This window comes from Apostichopus japonicus, chromosome 22, assembly GCF_037975245.1.
Source record: "Apostichopus japonicus isolate 1M-3 chromosome 22, ASM3797524v1, whole genome shotgun sequence".
In the NCBI taxonomy this organism is placed as follows: Eukaryota; Metazoa; Echinodermata; class Holothuroidea; order Aspidochirotida; family Stichopodidae; genus Apostichopus; species Apostichopus japonicus.
Window position 1 is genome coordinate 2,067,836 of NC_092582.1, and position 27,136 is coordinate 2,094,971.

Here is a 27,136-nt window from a genome sequence, read left to right on the forward strand (position 1 = left end):
GGTAAACGTTGTACGTTAAAGTATATACAAATTAAAGGGGAATAAGTGACGATAAATGGAACGAATTTCTATAAAGAGAAGTAATTGAATTGTAGAGAGAGTTTATTAATTAATTTGAATTTGAATTTACTTTACATTTAGTTTTTGTAATATAGTAACCTGATACTTACAACAACTACAAGAATTAAAGTCGTAGATTTGTCCGGCTGGGCATGAAGTAATAGCGCAGACTACAAAGCAATAGAAACGAAAAGAAATGAGGAATTACCTGAAAGTGCAAATATAAACATTGTCTTCTTTCCTGCAATTAAGTCACCTCTAAAGACTTGTTTTATAGTTAATTGTTGCAATCAATTTGATTTAGTGTAGTTTGTTATCATGTATGTATCATTTGGAATACCGATACATCATCATAAAACAAATTAGTTATTTAACTCACCACAACGACATGAGAACTGATCATAGATCTGGCCTGCTGGACACCAGGTGGTAGCGCACACTAAGAACGAACAACATGTACATACCCATGATAAAAGCTATGTGGGGCAATTCCAAAAGAGATTTTATACTTATTCATTCATGCATTAAATCATTCATGAAATCATTCATTCATATATATATATATATATATATATATATATATATATATATATATATATATATATATATATATATATATATATATATATATCCTAGGCTATTTGTAGTAGATAAGCAGTTTCTTAATAGTTCTTTTTCTCTGTGATATCTTTTGGGGGGAATTTATTCCTTTATATAAACGACACTAACTAAGTAACAATTTCTAATGAACATTTAATAATACAAACATAGTGATTACTTTATATATATATATGACACTTAATGTTGATCAATGTCATGTGCTAGCAATGGCTATATGAAGATTTGGTTTTGTACATGATATTAGTTTTTATTGATATAGCTTATTGTTAAGCAATGACACTTACTAATAATGAGTAAATGACAATTGACACAATCATATTCTTAGACTTTAAAAAATGCTCACCACATTGACAAGAACTATAGTCGAAGACTTTCCAGCTAGGGCATGTAGGCGTTACAGAGCACACTATGGAATGAAAAGACAAAGACATTACACAATTAGTAAAAAGAAAAAGGTCATAACAATGAAGATTTGGGAGATACGAGATGATATTTGACTTATCAAGCTGGTCATTTTTGAAGAACTTTTTACTGCTAGAATTGTAATTCACTTTTAAATTATGAGAATCCTATCTATCGTAACTTGTTCCCTAAAATAGGTTAAATTTACTTACCACAGCCACACGTATTTCTATCAAAATACTGGCCAGGTGGACAACTGATAAAGGGACAAGCTGAAAGAATAGAATAGATACCAGTGATAGATGTGTAAGCTAAACAATGTATTGTGTTTGGTATGACTTAATTAAATTTGTGTTACTTAAACGGTTGGCGGATGTGAAAGGCATGTTATTGTGCAACCTTTCCATTGTATTGTTCCACATCCCGTCATAGACAAAAATAGAGGAGAGCCTTATTCATATAAATATATATATATTTATATATATATATATATATATATATATATATATATATATATATACATATATATATATATATATATATATATATATATATATATATATATATAAATGAAAATCGTAATGAGTTGGAAAATCAAGAACAGTGAAAAAACTTTCAGCCTCCACCGGGATTCGAACCACGGGCCATATATATATATGTGTGTGTGTGTGTGTGTTTACCGCATATAAAGCGGAAGGCCTGGGTTCGAATCCATGTGGAAGCAGGAAGTTTGTACACTGTTCTGGATATTCCAACTCACATATATAATATATAATTGCAGTCAATATTGATATCTTCATTGTTGTGTTATCCTATCTCTTGCTCTTAATTGATTGATATGATAGATTGAAATAAAAAATTAATTGAATTGAAAAGAATTGAGCAAACAGACCGAACTGACGAGTGAAAGATATTAAACGTGAATGTACTTACGGCATTGCTCATAACCACAAAACTGTTGAGTCGATGGTTTTAGTGATGAACAGTGATCTTGTGATACGGTCGCAAAATGGAGAGGATCGCTGACATTACGACACAGGATAATTCGAGACTGTATAGCGCCACCACAGGTTACAGGGCACTAAGTAGACAAACAGATAAGCTGGTTATCCAGAACAGTACATACATGTGTATCAAAATACGTTTTTACAAAGAACAGAGGGCGCAGTCTGCAGCAATAAATTGAAACCTTAACTTGATAGAACATCTGGTGCGGCCTTATACAATGATATGGGCGTCCGAATATCACATTAGCTTAGGGATTGAGGTCCAGGCCCGATTCCCGAGGACGCGGGAAGTTTCTGTCACTGTTCTAGTTTTGTTTATTTTTTATTTTATTTTTTTATTCCTTAACGTCCAATATGCATTTCAGTTCTGTAGGCTTTATGAACTGAAAGGTCATGATAGTTGAACTAGAAGCAAGATAAAATGGTGAAACGTGAGAGTAAATAAATAGAGGAACATATTCTATGGTGGACTTACCGGAGACCAATCTCCATGAAGCCATTCATATATATAACAGGCAGGTACAAAACACTTTTCATGAAGCGCTGGTGTCCCCAGATTAGCACAATTCTCTGCTGGTAATTCTTCAAACGGGTCTGTGTTCAGGAAGACACATTTAACGGTCCTACTCCGATAACTATCTGTTCCACATGTTGCATTACAACTACCCCACTGGGAAAATACCCAAGTACTGTTGAGAAAAGGAAATATTGATCAGTGAATTGAAAAGAAGCCTTATACATTGTGTCTGATACCGTCGTTCAGTTAGGTTCCCAATGCTTTCGTGGTTTGCGTACAATGCAATCCGATGTTAATTTATACCTAAATGTTATAGTCTGTGAGGACTGGTCCATACATTTGTCAGACCCGGTCTGCAGTTGTTTCACTCGGTCTGCATTTATCCGTTACTTTATGGTGTTTGTTTTCCATCTGGTCTTAATCCAATAACCAGGGAGTCCGATCGGCTGTTGTTTATAACCATTGACGTTAAATGCGTCTTTCTAATGATGGCAGTATGTACAAATGTTAAGTGTAGACCGCTACAAGGCCACTGATACCTGTCCCCTTTGTATTTTAATGAAAGTGACTGAATTGTATAGTCTAATACAGAGACCATCATGTCAGTTACTCAGCAGCAATACAAAGCTCAATGGGTTCATTTTAATGCTAACAAATGACATGTTTAACAAAGTAGTAGACTTTTGATCTTGCTTGTAATCCAAGGTTATACTATGTTGTTAAATATGAAGTTTTAGAACTCGTTTTGGTTGCGTTATTATAATTTATACAACGATGATTTTAAAGTTAACATTTAGGCCTTCACGTCATCTTCAATTAGCTTTAAAGGAGCGTTCCATAGATGCAGCAGAATTTATGTTTAAACTATATCATATCAATTCTTAAAATGCTACCTATAAAGTCATCCATTATAAGCAACAGACTAAATTTACACTACAAAACTTTAAAAGGAGGCGAGATGCTTACCGCTGCCTATTATCCACACTCATTTGAAACTGACTACCAATGAACCCCGATTGTCAAGAGATAGTCTCAATAAAATATCAGCAAAAATTGTAGCGTACTAAAGAATTAACAAGTTTTTTGTTTAAGGTGGGGTTATCAACATCATTTGATTTGCCCTTATACTTTCTCACTGACAGTTAAATTTGAGTGTCTTAACTTGAGCGTTATAACGTTTAGTAGGCAATGCAAATATTCCTTCAACACTCAACTCGTCGAATATGATTGACTTAATGATAGTTTGTGACAACTCACGGACGGCATTCGGGTCTATTTAGGTCACAGGCTGTATAGGTTATGGGCTTCGGAATATGTTGGCATAAGTCCTCCCTTTGGACTGCACCAGTTTCCACCAAGATACAGCTAAAATGGTCCAACACGTAACCTAGAACCCAAAAAATCGTAGAGATAATTTTGACAAAGATCTGACCATCAAGCTTGGTGGCACGCGATCGACGGAGAGGTATATAGAAAGATGGATATATAGGTGGTTGGATATTATAGATGGACTGGGGGGTTGCTGGATGGATAGATGAATATAATGGATGGATGGAAGGATGGATGAATGGCTGAATGTTTGGGTTGATGAATGAATGATTAAATGGATTAACTGATTAATGGATGGATATATGTAATATATGGATAGATGTAATGGACGGGTGAACGCATATAGGTAAATAGTTGGTTGACTGGATGGATGTATGGCTGGATGGTTTGGTGAATGAATGATTAAATGGATCAACTGATTAATGGATGGATATATGTAATATATGGATACATGTAATGGATGGATGAACGCATAGGTAAATAGTTGGTTGGTTGGATGGATGAATGGCTGGATGGCTGGGTAAATGAATGAATGAGTGAATATATGGATCAATGAATAAATGGATCGATATATGTAATGAATGGATGATTGAATGGATGAATGGTTGGATGAATGGCTGAATGGTTGGGTCGATGAAGGAATGATTAGATGGATCAACTGATTAATGGATAGATAGATGTAATGAATGGAGGAACGCATGGGTGAATAGTTGGCTGGTTGGATAGATGAATGGCTTGATGGTTGTGTGAATAAATGACTGGATGGATCGATAGATGTAATGAATGAATGATTGAATGGATGAATTGCTGCATGAATGGCTGGGTTGATGAATGAATGATTAGATGAATGAATTAATTTATGGATGGATAGATGTAATAGATGGACGTACGCATGGATGAATAGTTGGGTGTATTGGCTGGATGGATGGATGGATGGAAATTGTGGATTGATATGTACATTAATGGATAAAAAGCATGGATAAATGGCTTAATAGATGAATTAGTAATTAAATTGATGGATGGATATGTTGGTGCCTGGAGAAATAGAAAGATAAATGAAGGAATGCATTGTGAATGGATGGATAAGTGGACAATATGAACATTATTGACGTACAATGCGGTAATATAATATAGATATACACCAACCTACAGTACACGTGCATTCCATGGGTTCACTTCGCCATCGATAATTAAGAGCCGGGATAACCACGCGGCTATAATAGAGATAATCGATGAAAGGTACGCTAGATGTGTGACCCGGTACATAAACTGTCACATCGTACCGGCGGTGAGTCGGACCGGCAATGACGAGAGTTTCAACGCCGGTGGATTTTGTGTACTGAATAACATCTCCGAGGTATGTCAACTCCTTTGATTGCCCAACAAACTCATTTCGACCATTGATGATTAGTGCATTGCCAAAATACACAGCTATACACGAAGAAACAAAAAGATCATAAAGATAATCTAAACAATGATAATATATTTGTTCTGCTATACAAAAGGTTCAAAGTCTTGGTCTTATTCTTTGCTTCTACACTGCTTTTGGTATTTATAATTAGGGACAGCGAGAATCAGTTCGTGTTTCGAGCACAGTTATGTCACTATATAGGCATTTCATTTAATGTTGTATATCCTTGGGCGTATGCATGTGAATACATTATTCATTTAACCCATTTTTCTCTCCCCCCCAATTAACCACTGACACCGGGCTGTATCCCCCCCCCCCACAAAACTGACTTCCTTCCAATCAAACCACACGTTTACCCCATTCACGCCGTCAGAGCTCCAATAAAGATATGGGTAGTAAAATGAACGACTAATTTCTTTTACATAATAGGTTACAAAGGCGCTCCGAACTTTGCCATTTGTTTAAACTTTACATACAATAAAAGATGACACTAAATTTGTGGGACACAGAATTATTGGCATTGGATGAAGCCAATGCGGTATAGTGAACTACTGGCTACCTACTCAAATGCTCTTTCTTAGCAACAGAGTTCTCTAACTTTTATTTAGAGAAATAGTGCGAATAGTAATTACTACATACATGTATTGCCAAGGAGAGTACTAAGTATAAGAATGAAATGTTAAGTTATTGAAATCCTGATAACATAGCACTGCTAAGACGAATATGAATCACAGCATGGAGGTCGTGCTGGCAGCTCAAGGAGGGGGAGAGCAAGTGGGGATTGGGGGAATGGGGGAGTGGTCAGTGTATCTTACCTATTGAATTTAACGGAGTTAGATTGTTAATACTAATGTCGACCGTGCCAGTCTCAAAGATAAACGCTGTAATAGAGTCTGTGAAGGAAACAAAACAATAATAAAAACCCCAAAATTTAACGATTTGCAAATACATTTTGAAACCATCAAACTTACAATTTCTAAGCGTCATTGCAAACATACCTATCTCTGAAGTATTATCGTATTCTAAACAATTACGCTGTCCTTGTTTAAATATATATATATATTTTTTTTTTGGGGGGGGGAGGGATTTTATCTTACCCACTATTAAAGGCAATAACGCTATTGCTCCCAAGTTTCAGAATGCTATCCCACCTCCGTCACCCTTCGTTATCCCCCTTCCCCTCGCCTCTCCACCACTCCCCCCCCCTCTGTCCCTCAAGTAAATATAATTTAAAAACATAAGACTTATTAAATCTTACTTATAAAGTGGCTTCCTATAAAATTTTAACAGTTTTGATCTTATTTTTTGGCTAACACTCAACCTGCAAATGGTCCAACTTTATTCTAAAGTTACTATTACTTTTATGTTTTATAACCTCATATATTTAACCGTTTTCATTGACATTTTTCTGGAATTACTTTCCTGAATCTGTTTTCCTTTTTGTCCTCTGTATTTTTATTTAACATGAAAAAAAACCCCATATACTTCGAGAAACGTTCAAGCATTGTACCATACGTTAACTTCCGTCATAATGAATTAATATGAATACTAATACAATTAACAACTTACGCATAATTTAAATCTCTTGTATTGTATGTTTACTGACGAAAGAACATAATACCATCGATTCTGAAGTATAAATTCAAGATGAAATGGTTAAAAACATAACGTCGAGATTCTATTATGATATAGCCACACATTTACCTCCTGGAAATCCAACGTTGTAGATTCCTTCATTCTTACAGCTTTGTCCGTTTCCGTCACATATTCCACACTTATCCATCGAAACAGGTGAGTTGTGGACACCATCACATCCGAAAGCCTATTTATCAACAAAGAATCATGAAAGAGATCAGTTTAAAGGCTTGTAGTTCGACCCTTCGTATATGACGTCAGAGCTTTTTCACGATGCCTGTGCCTAGGACTTATTTGATATAAGATGTAGTATATGCATCTATCCATTATATACATATAGGCCTATATATATATATATATATATAGGCCTATATGTATATGTATATAGGCCTATGTTGTATAAATGGGATAGAATGCATATAGTTTGCACATATATATATATATATATATATATATATATATATATGTGCAAACTATATGCATTCTATCCCATTTATACAATTGACCTAATTAAGCTCATTTAGTCTATGCAGTTTCGCAATCTATAGGTTATGTAATCTATTCATACATAATATGTAATTGTCCATTAATGTATGCAAACCGTACACTATATGCTGTGTAAGCAATTGGTGCAGTGTATCGATTAATCAAGTTTTATGACATGTATACATAAATGCAACTTTTAAGAGAATAGAGTATCGCTTACCTCACAATATCCGTCGACGCATACATCAAAGTCACCGCCACATCGGGTGCCGTCTTGGTAAACTCCATTTCCTTGGGTTATGTCCAAATTGTCATTGAAACAGTTCATTTGACAGAGTATGTCACCTACAAAGTATATGGATAAATGAAATATCAGTGTACGATGACTGTCCATAGATACATTATGACGAGAATCACAGTGATAGGAGCTGGTGACATAACCAATATAAAGTCGATACACCCCCCCCCCCCACACCTCCTCCCACCCCTTACCATCTCAGGAAAAATATATATGTATAATGTAATGAAGCTCATTATGTACCTGTTCCTGAGGTTGTCAGGGCGGTGCTATCAGGGCCAAAGAGTTTTGCGCATTGATCGTTTCTGTAATCCATCTGACTACTGACACAAGGCTGGATACTGCAGAGTTGATATCGTTTTGCGTCACCTATACACGGTAAACCCCCGAAAACCGGTCTAGTTCAACCAAAAGGAATTAACAAGAAATAAATATTAATAATAATAAATAAGGATATTCAGGTAAGCAGTATGCAAACTACTGTTGCTTAGAAACCTAGAAAGTTCTATAATACGCAGGGTAACTGATATTCAATATTCTGAAATTGAAGAAATTTATGTTTCATGTGTTTGTATTTTTAATTCTGTAACTGCGTTGTATTTTTAATTGTTCATTTTGTTTGTATTTTTGAAGTACCTTGCCTTATTTTAATATTTGAAAGATTGAAGCGTCGAAGGGTTTTTCCTTTGATGAAAGCAACTTAATTCTCCTATGAAATTGATTGTATGACACACGCATATCCGATTGTGTTTCTTCTTTTGGAAATTTTCATAATTTGTTTCAACTTGCAAATTGTAATTAACATAAGGGGTGAATAACATTCGGATAAACGAAAATCAAAACAAATAAGTAGGTGAACAAACAAAGGAAACAAGCAAAGAAACAAGCAAACAGGCGACCGAACAAAGAATCACTTCAAGAAATCAAGTGACTTACTCTGGGTTATTACATAGTCTGTACTGTATTTGTACACCCCCTCCACAAGTCCTGCTACAATCGGGGGAGATCCAGTCGGACCAGCCACCGTTCATAGGTACCTGAGCGTCACCTGGTATACCATTTGCTGATTCTACAGTGGTACATTTACCTTGTTGACATTCCTGATCAATGAAATAAAAAATAATAATATGAAGTTTCACATGTTTGAAATTAAAAAACAGGTTAGATTAAGACAAATTTGAGATCGAATAATTGATGATAAACCAATCGTTTTTATTTTATTTTTTTTTTGTTTGGCTTGAATATTTATTCCAGTCTGATCTAAACATGTTGATTCTCATCAGAGCGTCAGAATAACTAAAAATTATATATTGATCAAAAATGATATATTTCAGCTCAATATATGAATGATATTTTGTAATTACGGTACTATTTTTGTCTTAAAAAAAAAACCCTAATGTAGTTACAATTTTCTTAATATCTCAAAAGAGGGCGCTGTTTATATAACAAAAAATGGCGTTGTACCATTACAAAACGATGGACAAAGGGTAATTTTTTTTATTAATGTTGAACGGAAGTAATTTTAGATATATGTTGTTCTTTTGTTGTTCTTTATTATTTCTTTCTCACCTCTCCATCGTGCCCACATCTCGTTCCGTCTGCCGATGGCAGCGGTGTCGGCTTACAAACACCATCTTCATTCACACAGTGGAGAACACCACATATATCACGAAGCTAATGTAGGAAAACACGCAGATGTTACTTGGCTGAGACAGAAAATTCAGTATATATTCTTCAGTATTTAATAAACATATCATCTGACCGATATAGTAAAGTCAATTGGATAATTATATTAATTACACATGTATACACAAGTATCGCGTAGCCAGTATAGACAAGTCAGAAGGCTCTAATTATTAATGGCACTCGAAATTAACTCAAATCTATGTCATTTAAATAACTCTTCTAGTTTGCGGCATTGTGACCTAATGTTCTAAATTGATGTCAATATTTTTACCGTAACTAACCAAACTATAAATCAATCAATTCGTAACAGTTTGATTCAATATCCAGCTCTACTCTCCACTTCAAGACATCCTCCTCACCTCCACCGCCCCCACCCCCCACCCCCACCTCCTTTCCCTCATTCCAGCTTAACTATTTAACAACTACGTCCTCTATATTGGTACATACTCTACATTCTTACCGTTCTTCCTAAGGCGTTCAACTGACTTTCGACGCATGCGTATTGAGTATCTGGAGAGTAAAGCTGACACTGTTCATTAGCGTCGTATTCGTATCCGATTCGTTTGCTTATTTCAACACGTTGAGAAGCTGGCAAGTCATTCAGGCAAGTCTTTTGACTAGACACAAAAGATAACAATGAGAAGATGACTTCTTATCATCATTCTGAAAAATCCAATCTGACATCGATAATAATTTCAGCGGTGGAATGATATATAACAATAAAATAGTGTAAATTGGGATACGATTGACATATTACAAACTTTTGTTACTATTAATAGTTTTGTAATTTTCTTTGGTTTCATTCAGTGGAAATAAAAAAAAACAACGCAAGAACAACAAAACTAATGTGAGGAGGTTGAAACAAAACGGGTGGAAAACAGTGGTCATCTGTAACCATTCCTTCTGAAACTTTTTTGACATATTTTGGGACAACAAATTTTGCATAACTTGCATATTGGATGATAACCCAAAGATTAAAGAGAAACTGAGACAAACTCACTTGATAAAGTTCTCGTAACTGCTTTTACTGCATTGTGACCATTGGAAGGACCCTGCACCGTTAATTCGTGTCTGCGCCATTAGCTTCTGACCGTCGGGACAAGACTGGGCCTCTGGGGACATGTCATGAAACATTCCTAACCTAAACGAGACAAGTGAGAAAAAAAAAACAGAATAAACTTTAATTGATTAAATTTTGCAGATATATGTCGAATATGTAATGTGTATCAAGCCCTAGAAAACTACAGCTTACGTAGATCATAATGTAGCTGTCATACAGAGTGAAGGTAAAATCCAAACAAGTTTCAGGTGCGAAAGATATGTTCCTTTACGGTTGCTACGTTGTGTTTCATTCAACAACAAACAAAATATTAACAGATTTGATGTAAAAGTGAAATTAGAACATTCTTTCTTAACTCACGTTAGGTGTATACATTGTTCCTCGTAAACACCATAAATTCCGTCACGTCAGTTCGTCCAAGGTGGACGCAGATGGTGGATTAAGTGTTCTATCATGCTGGTACTACGAAGTCAAACAGCTATAGGCATTGTGACGTCTCACACAATGTTGATGCAATTGACGTCATGAGATTATTATAAGTTCAAATTGACTGAAGCAAAAGCTTTACGAGCATAGATATACTATTGTTTGGTATAAATGGGCATATCACAAAAACACTTTAGTAACTTACGTGTGACCAATTTCATGGGCAAGTACCAGTCCTGTTGCTGGACCGTATTCTTCACATAGTAGGCATTGACGAGGTAAATTACAGGTACCCTGAGAGGCAGCGATGCCGATTAAAGTACTCCTTCCCTCTAATTCTATATCTTTCCTGTAATAGATTCAAAATTAAGATATAATTATACTTATCAATTCTTTTCAGATATTTGTTGCAGTCATATTCTTCAGCTTCATATATTCTTTCATTCATTTATTTCTTTATTTCTTTATTCATTCATTCATTTAATTCTTCATTCATTTATTTCTTTATTTATTTATTTCTTTATTCATTCATTCATTTAATTCTTCATTCATTTATTTCTTTATTTCTTTATTCATTCATTCATTCAATTCTTCATTCATTTATTTCTTTATTCATTCATTCAATTCTTCATTCATTCATTTCTTTATTCATTCATTCATTTAATTCTTCATTCATTTATTTCTTTATTCATTCATTCATTCAATTCTTCATTCATTTATTTCTTTATTCATTCATTCAATTCTTCATTCATTCATTTCTTTATTCATTCATTCAATTCTTCATTCATTTATTTCTTTCATTCATTCATTCATTCAATTCTTCATTCATTCATTTCTTTATTCATTCATTCATTCAATTCTTCATTCATTCATTCATTTCTTTATTCATTCATTCAATTCTTCATTCATTTATTTCTTTATTCATTCATTCAATTCTTCATTCATTTATTTATTTCATTCATTCATTTCTTCATTCATTCCTTCAGCCATTCATTCATTCATTTATCTATTCATTCCATTAATGTATTCATCTTTCTTTTCATTTGTACATCCTTTCCTTCCTTCCGTTTTTTTTTTATAATATTTTTCTTTATTTATCCATTTATGTGTTCATTCCTTTATACCTGTTTTTTATTTATTTGTGTATTATTTCATTCTTCATCCATTTGTTCATTCTTTCATAGATTTAGTGCCTGAATTAGACAACCAGTTGTAAGGTTAGTTATCCCTTTTAGACAAATATAGCTAATCCCAATCCTCGTAAGGTATCACTATTGCGAGATGAGCGCGTACTTCTTCGATAAAAATATCAATGACTAAATGTCTGTTGAGAAATACATTTCTCACACATCTGTCTATGAAATGAGTCTACGGCTTACCTTGTAAGTAAAATAGCTAAATCCCAATGGTTTTCATCTTCATCATCGGTAGGGTTCATGGATTCTTGGAAAGCACAAAATCCAAGCAATGTCTCCTCGCCGTCGACTGTGACGTCAAGCAGGGTATTGTCGTGAAAATTCTGAAAGAAGAATAAGAAATGCAGAATAAAATCCTGACTCAGGCAGGAGATTCCAAATATCACTGATGTGAAAATCAAACTACCTGGCTTTGAGTTTTTGGACAGCTGCTGCGTGAAATGTGTTGTCAAATACCCAAATACAAACATTTTCTAATGTGTGAGACAATAAGAACGAATGTTATGGTACATATTTCCTTGGTTTTGTTAACAAGTTTTGACAACACCCTGCTCTCCTTTAAAGCGAATCGCTTCGATTGTGAGGTAACAACTTATCCCCATTCCACCTCCCCGGACACACACACACACCAGTATGTGGTTTACTTTCAGATCGAACACCCCATTGTTGTTTTCCATTGTTCAAATCCACGAACACTAACTTTAACAATACCTCATAACAATACAACTCTTCTGAGGACATGGAGATTCTTTCAAATGACGTCCGAGGACTAGGCATTCCTTTGTTCAAGTCCTCAGTCAGAATACAAAACAAATGCACAACACACACAAAAGACACACCCAAAACACGGACAATATAAGTAGACGTAACGGAAGGGCTTTGCGTGAAAGTTTATATGTATGTATGTATATGTGATCTTCCCGAAAGAAGCCATGGAGGCTTATAGACTCGCAAGCTGACCGAAGCCAATCTCTCGGCACACATCCATTTAACGTCCATGTCGGGAAGTTGTTATTGAACAACACCCTTGCCAGACGACACACATTGCTGTCGGCGGGGAATCGAACCGGGGATCTCATGACTGGGAGACGCCGGCGTAACCACTAGACTATACACTCCGCCTGTGTATGATGTTTCAAATTGTAAATGATAAAAAAGATAAACTTACAACATCGCTTTCAAGAATAATCAACTTCACGAGATAAAAGTATAAGGGGTTTGATCCGATGCTTTCATCTTGAAATCTGCTTGCTGCCTGGTAACAGTAATGTTATGGGGGAAAAAACATGAGAAGATTACTTATTGAATCGGTTATAGGGTCATATGCATGATCTGATCTATATGTACAGTCGAAAGATTGAAAAGTTCAATCGCTCCTACAATCCATTAAACTTTAGATTGGAACTAGTCTACTAAATCAGTGACAAGCGTTACATAGGCCTGTGGCAGTGGGGGTGGGGTGGGGGAAAAGGGGAAAAACTAAAGGAACAATTGTTTAGAAAATGATGAATCTTATAAATTTTACATTTTCAACGCCAGCTTTGTTAAATGTATATTCTTTTTTCCTAATTTACTTTATACCTAAACTATAACCTCGTTATGTGTTTAACTGGAAGAATGAATAATGTTAGCTAAATAGACACGAAACGATCGAATATCCAGTCCTATCCAATCCTAAACGCAAGAAAGAAATGGAAAAACGATTTTGAAAAAACAAAAACCACAAAATCAATATGTCCTTCTAAGAAATTGTCATTATTTTGTTTCATATTTCAGCTGACTGCAGATTTTAGACTTTTTTATGTATATGGTTGACCTCTTTCAAAGTTTCATTCCTTGAACAAAGATAAACAAGCAATCACACAGATTGATAGACAGACACACAGACAGAGAGAAAGAGAGACAAAGAAACATTATTCTTACCACATTCAAGACATTTAATGTGTATTCCGTTATATCGGCTCCGTGTCGGTCAGACATATCTTTATCTACAGTGACCATAACTTCTAAGAATTTATCAGAACTCGTTTCCTGACGTTTTTTCCTCGATGGCTCATCATCATCATCACCGTCTGACTCGGTCGTTTCGTCTGCTGTTATAATCTCTTGGTGTTTCACGTGAAAATCTGTACGGTGTGAAGTTAGTTAAACATTTCATGACTGCATTCCACACCAAGTTTAATCATTTTTATTGATCAAATACCTGTAAAAACTTTAATGAATTTTTCCTCTTTTTATTTGCAAAAGTATGGACTTTTACCTTGTTTAGTAACATACATCCTTTTAAGCAAACTTTGTTACATTATAATTTAAACAGTGTCTATCTGTTTATGGTTTCTCTATCAAACCATTTTTTTAGGGGGGGGGGGTCTATTTTGAAGGGAATAAACGAGGGGTAAAACTTGTAAAGCTGTGCTCCCCGCATGACCCTTCAGAGCAGACAGAATGGGTCATTGCTAAAAAAGAAGCAGAAAAAAAAAACACGATGAAAACAGAAAATAACATAAACAAATTAGAAAGTAAAGCCCACTCTCTCAGTAATTTTTCAAAGCAGACAGAATTTCTTCTTTTTCATACTTCTCTTATTGTGACGAGATGTATCAATAAATCTTACGTTCTTCGTCGAGGCCACAGAAGTAATCTCCGGCGTCCCCTGTACCGGTCTCGTCACCGGCTTCGCGACGATAAACTAAGTGAGGGCGATATTGCACATTGTCATTTTGGCCGACTTTTCGTTGATATTCTTGGCTATGGTCATCCCTGAGGGGTTTTATATACACGTTATGTTGACCGGTGGCTAAAACGCCAGACTGAGAGTTGGGAGATAAATATTATAATTATATAATTATAATTTTAATTAGGCAGTATTTTTAGTTTTACATTCCTCATGCACAGATTTGAATCATATGACATAAAAATATCGTAAATGAAAAAAAGTAAAACTTTTGAAATTTTAAAGGAAATTAAAGCATTCATTCTTTACAACAATATTGTTTATTATATGCAAGAGTAAGAAATAAATTATCCATTAAAAGTATTTTGAATTTCGCTGTTATAGTGTAAGCATTATTACAGCCCTTCCCCCGACCCCATCCCCACCCCACCCCACTCCACCCAAAAAATAGATAATCAAATGTAAACAAATCTCCAAACTTACAATTCCATTACAAAGATTAAGTGCTGAAAGAGTATTATTCTCAAGCTCGTGTGATATCACATTCCCTACAAAATGGCATCCTCCCTCAACTTCTATTCTTCTCGTGACGCCACCGTTTGCATCAATATATTCAGCAAATAGCCCTCGTTGAGGAATTAATGCGTTGTTAGGTTTAACACGTATCATAAAAGCTTCATCAAAAGCATTGAAAGAGATGTCTGTATGTGTGCCACTGAGACTGGAGGCCGCTCTTCGAGTGCGAGCGGTGGAGGCATCGTCCATATGTATAATTGTGTATTCTGTATAGAAAGAAACGATCACGTGATTAATTATGCATCACGTGACATGTTGAGATGACATTAACTTGGTGTTATAACCCATATAGGCTCTATATCAATACGTCCAAGTGTTCTCCTTCAGGAAAAGCGCCGAAAGGCAAAAGGAGATCATCTTTTTCGATATGTTATCAATCAGGATCTGGTTTTTTGGTGTGTTCTTTGTGGCTTGGTTGTTGAAGGAACATTAGCAAAGAAAATGAGGCAATTTTAGATCATTTAAGGCCTTCCAAGAGCAGCGCAAAAAACACTGCGTACAGGGCCAAATAAAGAGGCTTGTTTACCAGTGACGAAAACATTACATGTTCATGATACGGAAAACTGAAGGTGCCATGTTTTTTGAGAACTTCTACAAGGATTTATAGACCACATTACTTTGCTGAGTAACTATGTAAGTCAATGGAGCATTAGCATGGACTGTATATTAACATTATCTAATAGGAGATTGTCCACATGTAGAGCACCAAGTGTCTTGACTTCGATGTTCCTTTAAAGGCATTGAAGACTCGCCCTAAACCGCGTGCCGCGCTCTGAAAAAGTTAACTTTCCGTTTTTTGTTGTTGTTGAGGTTTTCTTCTTGTCGCTACAAAATGCAGACAGTAATAAAACGTAATACCTTGTTATCTTTGGCTGGACCTAAGATGTCCATTGCTGCTATGTACACATGTGTTGTGGGTATTGACCGTAGCTGTACGTATTGACTGTACACTAGTGTCTAATTACCTACGGTAGCAAGCTGTGTGTGTATTTTCTGGGATCGATGGTGCATGGTGTCTATAACTTCTCTGTTACACCTCATTCGAAACTAGGTCAGATTACCGGCATGAGACGTTTCTTTGTGCACGAGTCTTCACATCCTTTAAGTATTGCATCCATATATTACATGGAACCGCTAATTCACGACAGAGTGTGTCAATCATTGCCATATACAGTATCATGTGACCAAGTTATGACGGAATTCTAAAAGCGGGAATTTTGTGAAAGTAACGCAAAAGTCCTAAACGATATGTTAGCCTTGAATACTATCAATTTAAGAACCAGACAAAACAAACATTAAAGAGAATATCTGCCCAAATAATTGGAAGATTCTACAACAAAACCAACCCGAAAGATCAACAAATAATGGAATTGAAAAAAAAAAGGTGTTTGCGGAGGCGACATTGACAAGTCGAATAAGTGACAAAAACAGGGAACGAGGAAGCGAACGGCTTAACCGTTCCTTGTTTGATGTTACAAACAGATACTATTTATGGCCTATACAAAACCTATGACAAAGACTTTGAATTTGCTTCCTGGTCTTTCAACAGAACCTGAAGTAATGAAGTAATTGCTTACCGTCTTTTAATGGTGTTAACCCGTAGTAATTGATATTCTCGTCAGTCAACAAGAAATCAAGTTCCTGTAAGAAAAGAAAGGAGGAAAGAGAAATTATAAGGACAAAGTACATCAAACCGCAAGGTCTATTTATAACGCAAAATAGACTAATGACACAATTGAAGGTATGATCTCTTTTAAATATATTTATTAAAATAAAATAAAACTGTTAGCAAACTGCTAATCCACTAGAGAGCTTGTGTAATATAATGTGTAAAAGTAAGTTGGCCTGACGTTTCGATCCTAGCAGGATCTTCTTCAGAGGCTAAATGACACTTAACAAATATATTTATTGGATAAATACACCGACTTTCGTAGCATTTGGCCTATATGAAATATTGATTGTTAATAGAGCTAAACAAAATATTCCTTTTTCTGGTTTTATTAATTCCCTTTAGGAATCTTTTGTTGTTGAAACTTCTGGCATTATTTTTTAACTGACCACTTCAACCGCCCTCAATAATACGTTTATATGTATGTATGAGTATGCATATGTCTTTCTGTATGTGTATGCACGTATGTGCGTGTGTATGTGTGTATGTATGTATGTACATATGTATATGTATGTATATGTCTATCTATATGTATGTATAAAGGTATATGTTTATGTGTATGCTTATATGTTGATGTCTATATGTTTATCTATATGTATATTTATGTAGATGTATAGATATGCAGTTATTGTAAAGCACTCGATAGGTTATTGTATCCCTTAAGCATACCGCGGTTGTTTTTCTTTTCTGTTCTTTGCAGTGTAATTATGGTGTAATTACGCATAATTGCCACAACAAAGATTCTTTGAAAAAAAATAAATTTGTGGCCTGTACTTGTCGGACTCGAGGTCATTTCAGTTTGAATAGGCCCTTAATCAGTCATTCGTAACATCCAGTTTACAATACATTTGTTTTCTTCTCTCTCCCGAATACTTTTTAAACGATTAAACAGTTCTTCAAAATACAATTTTCATATTCATATTATACAGAAAGTTGACGTTTCGCCCTAAAAGTACTTATCCTTGAAACGTGTATATCTGCTAACCAGTCACTCAACCACTTGTTTTTTCTTTTCCTTTTTGGCTTTGATTCATGAATTTCCCATAATTTTACTTTAATACCACGAAAGAAGGGTAAGAATTAATCACTGCGGCATCATATTTTTTCATCAAGTCAAATATAATTATCACTTAGTATAATTATTTCTAAGTATCATAAGGTTCATTTGATTTGGAAAATTCGAAAATGTTCTCGCCTAAGACACGTTTTCTTTAAGGTTAGTTATTTTTTTTTTTAGTTTTGATCATAAACAACCAACTAATAAACACAATTTTTAATTTTACCTGCAAAATAATAAACCCTGTTCGACGCATAAATTTTAAAGAGAGGGCAATTTAAGCTAAAATATTTTCTTCTCTTTCAGTCAATAAAGACTGATTATTCCGTAGAAAATAATGCGATACATAATAATACATAATAATACATAATAATACATAATATCTGTCCTGTGAGCCTATAACATCATGTTTATTTCCTATCCGTGTGTAACCTATAAGTGGATGAATATCAAAATGGTACCTCCACCCCCCCCCACCCCTGAACATACCCGTCCTCCATTTGTCTCCTTGCTATACTTACAATAAACCGTCTCTTGCAAATTGTAATACAAATGGCGAGTTATTCCAGTCCCCCCCCCCCAAAAATATATATATATATATATATATATATATATATATATATATATATATATATATATATATATATATATATATATATATATATATATATATATATAAATCACACAAAACAACAACAATCTAAAGATACACGATGTGTGAAATATGATTGTTATTGCACATCCTGACGTCAATTAATATTTGACAGTCGTAACTTTCTCTAAGATAACACATACCGTATTACACACACACATGTTATCTATGATAACATACGACCGGCAAAGCATGCTCCTAAACACGCTACATGGCCGCGATGACAGGCGTAACTCAGTTACTGACAGGCGCTGGTTTTTTGATAAATCTATATTGTGTATAATACAGGCCTATATATGTATAGATACCTATATATATCGATCCACCTACTTGGAGAATTTAACACTAGTATAGAGTAAGTGTTAAATAACAAAACGTAAAATATCGATGGCTTAACGTATGAGAATACCTAACGCGCAAAGAAAGTGTTAAATGCAACCAGTAAACCAAACACAAGCTGCTCTTCGACTGGCAATGCACTGCCGCTGACGTCATAACTTTAATGAAGGTGATAGACGCCGTCTAACGTTCTGGACAAAAGTTGACAGTGTTCAATGGGTACTATATATGATGTAATGTCAAGGTCAATAATATATGTATTACCCCCTATAATAACTGGAGCCTCTTGAATACTTAAAGGGGTATTCTGGTGACAAACAATGTGAAACTTATATATTGAAGAATAAAATATTCCACACTGCTAGTTGAAACCCCCATCTCAATATCATGTCCCTAACTCGATATATAGTTGATTGAATCTAATTTATTTTGACTGGCTAATCCTTCAACTACTCCAGGATGTTGGATGACAGTAGGGGGTCTGTGACGTCATATGGGCAAACGCTCTTTGGAAGCTTTACTCAGGATATTATAATCTTCTTGTTGATTTATCCTTGAAACCTGATTCATTTTGGATGTTTGCATAACTGTCAAAGTTCTCTGTACTTAAAATTGCATCAAAATGTATCTGCTTTGTAGAAATATTGTTCTTGTTTGTGCATAAATGATTGACAAATTTATAAAGAAAAACAAAGACATCTTCAGCTGAAGTGCCCTGATGACGTCATCCATTCTGCTGTTGCCAGATGCAACATTTCACTAAATTTTAAAACTTCATAACCTTTGCGATACAAATGCTATGAGGATGTGGTTTTCACAGTTAGATTCAGAAGATTTTCAGCAGTTTTGTTCAGCAATCAACTTTAGCCACCAGAAAATGCTTTCAGTATACTATAATGCATATTCATAAATTGGTCAGTAAAGATTGGTCAACGATATGATTAGCAACTTAAGCTGTATAAATCGGCGGTAAAATCAACCACCAATCTGTGTATTGCACGACATGTAGCACATAGACTACTGTACTCCCTAGCCCCCCCCCCCCCCCTCAACACCCCTTTTAACAATCTTTACGTCAATCAGGTCTGTTATACGCCCCTTCCACAAAGTGAATAAAAACAAGAAAATATTTCAAGAGAAAAATACTCATAAAAAGGATTTACTATTAACTAATATTGTAAAAAGTTAACTCTTTCTAAGTCCAACCAAATGCATTTTATCAAAATTCTATCGAAATACTGGCAATCTAGACAATTTGTGAGCAAATGATCTTTGACATATATTTCGAATAGTGTCATATAGAAGGAGCTCATCAGTGTAGCAACTTAAACAACAGACACTACTATATGCTCTATGCCAGGGTTTCCCTAACTTTATTCCCCCCCCCCACGAACCCCCTGTGGATGTCAGAGTTTTCCACGAACCCCAAACTTTTCGAGACACGATCTGAGTCATTATTACACTATAATACGCAAAACAGTGCTTCGTAAAAGATCTAGTTCATATTGAAATAATGTAATTAAAAATGCACGAAACGGTACTACTATGGCACCATATGCGTATGGAACGCGAAAAGAGTTTGTCGATAAGGTACATATAAATTATATGATATATCATATTTTAGTTCAACAAAAAAGTACTCTAGGTTTGACTGTAAGAAATGTCTCACGAACCCCCTGGGATGGACTCATGCACCCCCTGCGGTTCATGCACCCCAGTTAGGGAACCCCTGCTCTATGCCGTCTATACATCCAGTCTGTACACCGAACCCTAACCCTAAACCTAACCCTAACCCACGTTGAGACCATCTGACATAGGACAATTTAACTTGCCGCTGTTCTTATTGTATATCTCGCTCTTTCGCACTGTTCATGCTGGCATCGCATATATATATATATATATATATATATATATATATATATATATATATATATATATATATATATATATATATATATATATATATATATATATATATATATATATATATATATATATATATATATATATATATATATATATATATATATATATATATATAATGCGGTGTACAGCGAGGGTCCGGGACCAAAAAGATATATATATTTCTGCGGGAATTTTTTCAGACTTAGGAAGATATATCTACAGTTTTCGAAGCTTGTCGACAGAGTTCGATTAAGTTATTCTTTTAATATGAAGTCAATAGTTCAAGCTCGCTTTCATGCATTCCGAACTTCGAATCAGTGCATTGGGCGCGTATCTGTTGCGTCGTGACCCAAGACTTAAGGAACAATGATGGTTCGTGGGGGGCTTAAGAGCTTGCAGGACCACTGGCCCACATCAGGGGACGAAATGGAGACAACCCTTGTAGAGAAAGGTGTTGCGTGAAGCGCGTGTGTTCGCTGTGTTGCATATCACTCCTACATTGGTAACCTATAGAGTTTCAACAAATTAGGCTCTGTTTAGTCAACATTTATTTCTTATATCTGATTAAATTTCAGAAGAACGCTGGAGGCTTCATCTTTAGTGAGCTACACTTGAATAGGTCCCTACACCTTTGCTATATTATGAGTCTGGGGGAAGAAAAAAAAAAGTAACTTTGACTTTGCAGTTTTATATCAACACCTTCACGCGGCACCTCTGTTGTTCCTCCTAACTTTGACAATTAAGTAAAGTCATCAAAGTGTGTTCAAAAGCGGTGTATTTTAGCAACTTGAGTACACACAATACATACTACCCGTCGACTTGGTAGTTCTATGAGCTTAACGGTCCATGCGGTAATATCATAAGGCACCTTGTATATCACTGCAGTACTGCAGGGGGGATAACCAAACAATTTCAAGTATAGGACTATGCATGTTTTGGTTTAATCACAAGTAATGACATAAGTGTATTTTACTTCTCCTCGGAAAGTTACTCTTGTAAATCGAAAAGCGTTCTGTATGATGATGTTGCAGTGAAGTATATTTCTTTTCTACTCTTTTGTACTCACAGTGGTACTCGGGGCATTTTGGTAATCTAGTTTACCAGATACTTTTGGATACTGGTCCTCGTGCTTAGAATGTTGAACTTGGTTCTTTTCTCAGATCAAGTACTTCTTTCTACTCGTTCTCTAAAGCTATAGCATGATAGTTGCGTATTCTACTCGCCGCCCTCGGGGAGTTATACGTGTCCGTGTACTCATTCCCATGCGGTTTTACTCCTAGTACAAGTCCGATGTAAAGAAGTGACTATATATTATATTTTGCAAATGCCATGAATTTGATTGGCGGCAGACATTCACAATCCGCTACTTTAAAGGATAACAAATGAAAGGAGAGACGCCCGAAGTGGCGGTCGGTGCCAAAAAAATAGTAATATACGTCTGAATGCAAGAATCCTGCTAGGTAATGTTATGTAGCAGAAAGATCAATATTGACGATTAAATGACACTATCACTAGCCTATACTACAGACCTGATAACCACATTTCCTGTAAAGTACTCCGCGTATTGAGTACTAACCTGAAAATAAACCCAAGAAGAGAAGACGACCAAAATGAGACAATTTGTAAATATCCTCCATCCCTTTCTCTCCTCACTCCTGCCAAGCATTAAAATTCCGTCCTTAAAAATATGATTTGGTGTAGCCAGTATAGTGAATGAGTAACCTATTTACAATCATAACAGAATGCTGTGAGGTTGTGAGTTTTCGCCAAAAGATTCGGAAAAATTTCAGCTATTTTGCTAAGGAATCAACTTCAGCCCCGAGAAAATCCTTTCAAGCAGCTAAAGAACGTCATAATAATGTACAGATGAATTTAACAACCGTTGTTTTAGGCTATTTTTACCGGTCACCTTAAAAACCTTAGCACTCTATAGTATATATTGTCACGAACGCCGTGGGAATATGTGTGTGTTCTGATGTTTATACTTCAAAAGCTATGCATTATTGTTTAAATGGTATTATTCGCTTCTGTACCGTCCAACGGATAACAAATACTTCACAATAGGAGGGAATATATAGGTATAAGTTGTAAATATATTACCAGGGACGCCGATTCAACTCAATAGCACAGTGCATGCAAGGTCAGCATTCACGAGCTGGGGAATTCATTACAGAATATTGCGAGGATTTTAAAGGAAAAAGAGTTCACCACAAAAATGAGAGGCTGGATCCCTCTTACACAAAGACACATGTATGAAATGGTGGGACATTAACGCTACAAATTAATAAGGTAATAGCTTGTTATTGGTTCACTGACACATTGACATTACTGTTTGTATGAGAACTCTGACAGTGTTTTATTCGCATCCTATCACTGTACAATAAACAAAATACCCCAAACGCCTGCTATATTACATTCCTATGTACCATATATGTAAAACGGTCTTTAATAAAGTAATAAATTTAAAAATAAAAAATAAAATAAAATAAAATAAATATATAATCATACATAATATACATATAATATATATTGTATTATATATTATATATGATTATATATATATATTTATATTTATATTTATATAATTTAATTTAATTATTTTTTAATTTCTTAATGTATTACTTTATTTATATATATATATATATATATATAATATATATATATATATATATATTTATATATATTATATATATATAAATAAAGATACATTAAGAAATTAAAAAATAATTAAATTAAATTAAATAAATATATATATATAATCATATATAATATATAATATAATATATATTATATGTATATTACATATGATTATATATATATATTTACTTTATTTTATTTATTTATTTTTTTATTTTTTTATTTATTACTTTATTAATAAATATATAATATATATATATATAATATATATATATATATATATATATATATATATATATGTATATATATATATATATATATATATATATATATATAGTAGGTTGGCGTCTATCTTGGCGCAGAGTGCTCTATGTCCATTGGACAGAGCGGAATATATACAGCGATCGTCAGACAACTGTTGTCTGACGATCGCTATAACGCGTGAAACTCCGAGTTACAACTACTAGTGTTCCACTAGTCTCATCTAGTATCAACATATATATATATATATTTATATATGTATATATATATATATATATATATATATATATATATATATATATATATATATATATATATATATATAGGGCCTATATATATATATATATATATATATATAGGGCCTATATATATATATATATATATATATAGGTGTCAAACGGCTTACAGTGGAATTACGATCTTCCTTACCGGTTTGGGACCTCTAAACATACCAATCAGCGTCCAAAAGTCTGTTTAAAGTATCTCTTTCGAGATCCGGCTTTAGGAATCACAAATGACTTCGAGTTGGTTAGAATCGTGTTTGATCTCTAGAGTAAGGCAAATATGTCACCGAAAACAGAACTAGTATTGTTCGATACAGGTGACAAACGCCTACAGTGGAATTACGACCTTCCTTACCGGTTTCGAACCTCTGGACAGACAATTAGCGTCCATAGCCTAGTTAGTTAGGGTGTCCGCATATAAAGCGGGAGGCCCGGGTTCGAATCCCGGTGGAGACTGGAAGTTTTTCACTGTTCTAAATTTTCCAACTCATTACGTTTTCAATTAAATAAATACATATAAATACATATATTAATATATATATAAATAGAAATATATATAGTTATATATATGTATAAATATATATAAATATATATATATATATACACAAACACACACACATATATATATATATATAAATATATATATATATATATATATATATATATATATATATATATATATATATATATAAATATATGTTAAAACAAAAGTGGTTTAGTTTTTCCTCTTAGTAAATATTTACTTTACATATTTTCTCCGCGAGGTCATTCTGAATAATTTGGTCCACTGTATAGACGACGATGTTAGCCTGGACCAGACAATTAACTTATCATCGATACATTTTCGCAAAATAAAAATTTACATATTTTTATTTCTTTCCTTTTTTTACTCCTTGATATAAAACAGACCTAATTGACATTTTCAAGTACTCACCCTGTTGATTGCACTCGAATGTACACGATTGGTGAACAAACACGAAATCCATAATACGATTATTGCCAATACGTTTACGAGATGATCCATTTCGTCTATCCGTCAATTCAGTCATTTAATCTTAACCTGGTTTGTGTGAAGTATACCAGTTCCACTACACGACTGTTGTTTAACGTTGTTTATTCTCTTCTAGTTGCTTGTTTTTTTGTTGTCCAGCTCACTAACGTCTGCTAAAGACACCTGCTATATTGAAAATGCCTTTGTATATACTTTTAGTCAGCTGTTATAGAGTTAAGGCTGTTACCGGTAAATCAGTCAAGCTGAACCAGTTTTTACCACCAACACAATGAGTCAATCAGTATACACACGTTTGCTTACAGACAAGAAACACACACACACTCACACACACACAATACAATTGATTATTTCGCTGTGGCTATCATATGTGTTTGTCATCATGATATGCTTTCTGAATATTTAGTACCTTCTATTGTTAAAGGAAAAAACAATCAATATTGCACGGTGAGTGTATACGGCTTGCATTGTGAAAGATTTCTCGATACGCCCAAGAATCTTTCATAAAGATCAAATAAAGTAAATGAGTACCTTCGGATAAAAGTGATGTTCCTACGCTTTCCGTTTTAATGACATAGTTTCATTTGAAAGTTCGCAAGATAAAAAAAATCATTTTATAATAATAGTAACAAAATTAAAAAATAAAACCGTCCACCGGAAATCTTTGAAATTGAATGGACGAAATAATATGCAGGGTGCATGAATATATCACCTGCCATTAAACTTTTGAAAGAAAATGAACAATTTATGAATATCTGCCTAAAAAAATGAACGTACGTTTATGTAATGACTAATATAAACTGAGCGTATTTAAATGTCTCTTACTGAATTTAATCAAATTCCACTATTATAGAAAAAAAGGGTTGGTGCTCCCTTTTTGACCCAAATATAGCTTCGAAGGCCGAATTCTTTCCTTCAGTTACTCAACTTAATGAACTAGAGACAAGGCCGATGTAAAGATTCCTTCAATCAAAAGAGTGATCCTGGGATTAACTAAAAAAATTATTGATATTATGTTACAAGAAAAGAGGCATTCCAAGAAGGATTAAGAAAAAACCGTTACATCTGTAAGGTGACCGTGTAATTATCAACGAAGGTTTACCTATATTGCAGTATCATACGATGACCGAGAGATTTTATTTGTAATATATTGTTACGTGAACTAATAACCAAAGGACCAAGGTTTAAATTCATGTATTTTACTTGTAAGCATGTTCGGTTACAGAATAACTGTGAACTGTTAAGATTGTCATTAGCCTATCTCTTGTGAACTTTGGAGTGACTGCTGTATTGTCCTTTCCGGAAAGGCCAATAATCTAGTCATTGTTAAGGTCCTTATAACTGACCATGGTCATTGTTCATTGAACAATACAAACATCGGTAAAATGCGGTGGTGAGTAAACACTCTCTATTGGTTTAAATTCGCAGTAAATCCATCCACTTTCTTTGTCTTATCGTCCAATAGGATGTCGACAAGACCACTACATTGTTAATTGAGCAATGCATGCATGGGGGTGTTTGTATCAGCTCTGAGTGAGTAATTCGATTTGTATTCGTTTTTTATCTATGGTCCTTAACCAGTACTAATAACAAATAACCAATTACATTGCTCTTGAACTAGCGTGACCAATCTCCCGTGTAAGGTGAACAATGATTAGTCTATATGATGTCATACTCCTATTAGAGTCTATATCAATCCGCCCAGATGTTCACCTAGCTCAGGAAAAGTGCCAAATATTGCAGTAGGAGAACATCTATTCTGATATGTTATCAATCAGAATCTGTTTTTTATGGCTTGCATGTTGAAGAGCATGAATGGAAGTACATGTGCATGGTGCAAAAAATTGTTCAATAATTTAGGCAATTTTAACCCCCTTTAGGCCTCCCAGCAGCGAAAACTTCAGGCTCCCCATAGCAAAAATCTTCACGGTCATGATAT

General features: G+C 34.5%; 1 protein-coding gene across 1 annotated transcript in view; it reads right to left on the reverse strand.

Moving 5' to 3' along the window:
• Positions 1 to 25,378, reverse strand: part of LOC139963799 (A disintegrin and metalloproteinase with thrombospondin motifs 1-like) — a 31,008-nt gene extending 5,630 nt beyond the window's left edge. Inside the window, exons 1-24 of the mRNA XM_071964960.1 lie at positions 25,123 to 25,378; positions 16,962 to 17,025; positions 15,292 to 15,590; positions 14,749 to 14,944; positions 14,058 to 14,260; positions 13,303 to 13,389; positions 12,318 to 12,457; positions 11,144 to 11,287; positions 10,453 to 10,593; positions 9,913 to 10,069; positions 9,336 to 9,440; positions 8,703 to 8,866; positions 8,010 to 8,164; positions 7,689 to 7,813; positions 7,052 to 7,169; positions 6,163 to 6,240; positions 5,083 to 5,367; positions 3,865 to 3,994; positions 2,566 to 2,779; positions 2,017 to 2,164; positions 1,296 to 1,355; positions 1,025 to 1,087; positions 440 to 499; positions 171 to 230 (exon numbers count right to left, since the gene is read on the reverse strand). Of these exons, the coding sequence (XP_071821061.1) occupies positions 171 to 230; positions 440 to 499; positions 1,025 to 1,087; positions 1,296 to 1,355; positions 2,017 to 2,164; positions 2,566 to 2,779; positions 3,865 to 3,994; positions 5,083 to 5,367; positions 6,163 to 6,240; positions 7,052 to 7,169; positions 7,689 to 7,813; positions 8,010 to 8,164; positions 8,703 to 8,866; positions 9,336 to 9,440; positions 9,913 to 10,069; positions 10,453 to 10,593; positions 11,144 to 11,287; positions 12,318 to 12,457; positions 13,303 to 13,389; positions 14,058 to 14,260; positions 14,749 to 14,944; positions 15,292 to 15,590; positions 16,962 to 17,025; positions 25,123 to 25,212 (3,286 nt within the window). The 5' untranslated portion in view covers positions 25,213 to 25,378. The remainder of the gene's footprint in view (positions 1 to 170; positions 231 to 439; positions 500 to 1,024; positions 1,088 to 1,295; positions 1,356 to 2,016; positions 2,165 to 2,565; positions 2,780 to 3,864; positions 3,995 to 5,082; positions 5,368 to 6,162; positions 6,241 to 7,051; positions 7,170 to 7,688; positions 7,814 to 8,009; positions 8,165 to 8,702; positions 8,867 to 9,335; positions 9,441 to 9,912; positions 10,070 to 10,452; positions 10,594 to 11,143; positions 11,288 to 12,317; positions 12,458 to 13,302; positions 13,390 to 14,057; positions 14,261 to 14,748; positions 14,945 to 15,291; positions 15,591 to 16,961; positions 17,026 to 25,122) is intronic.
• Positions 25,379 to 27,136: the final 1,758 nt, after the last annotated feature.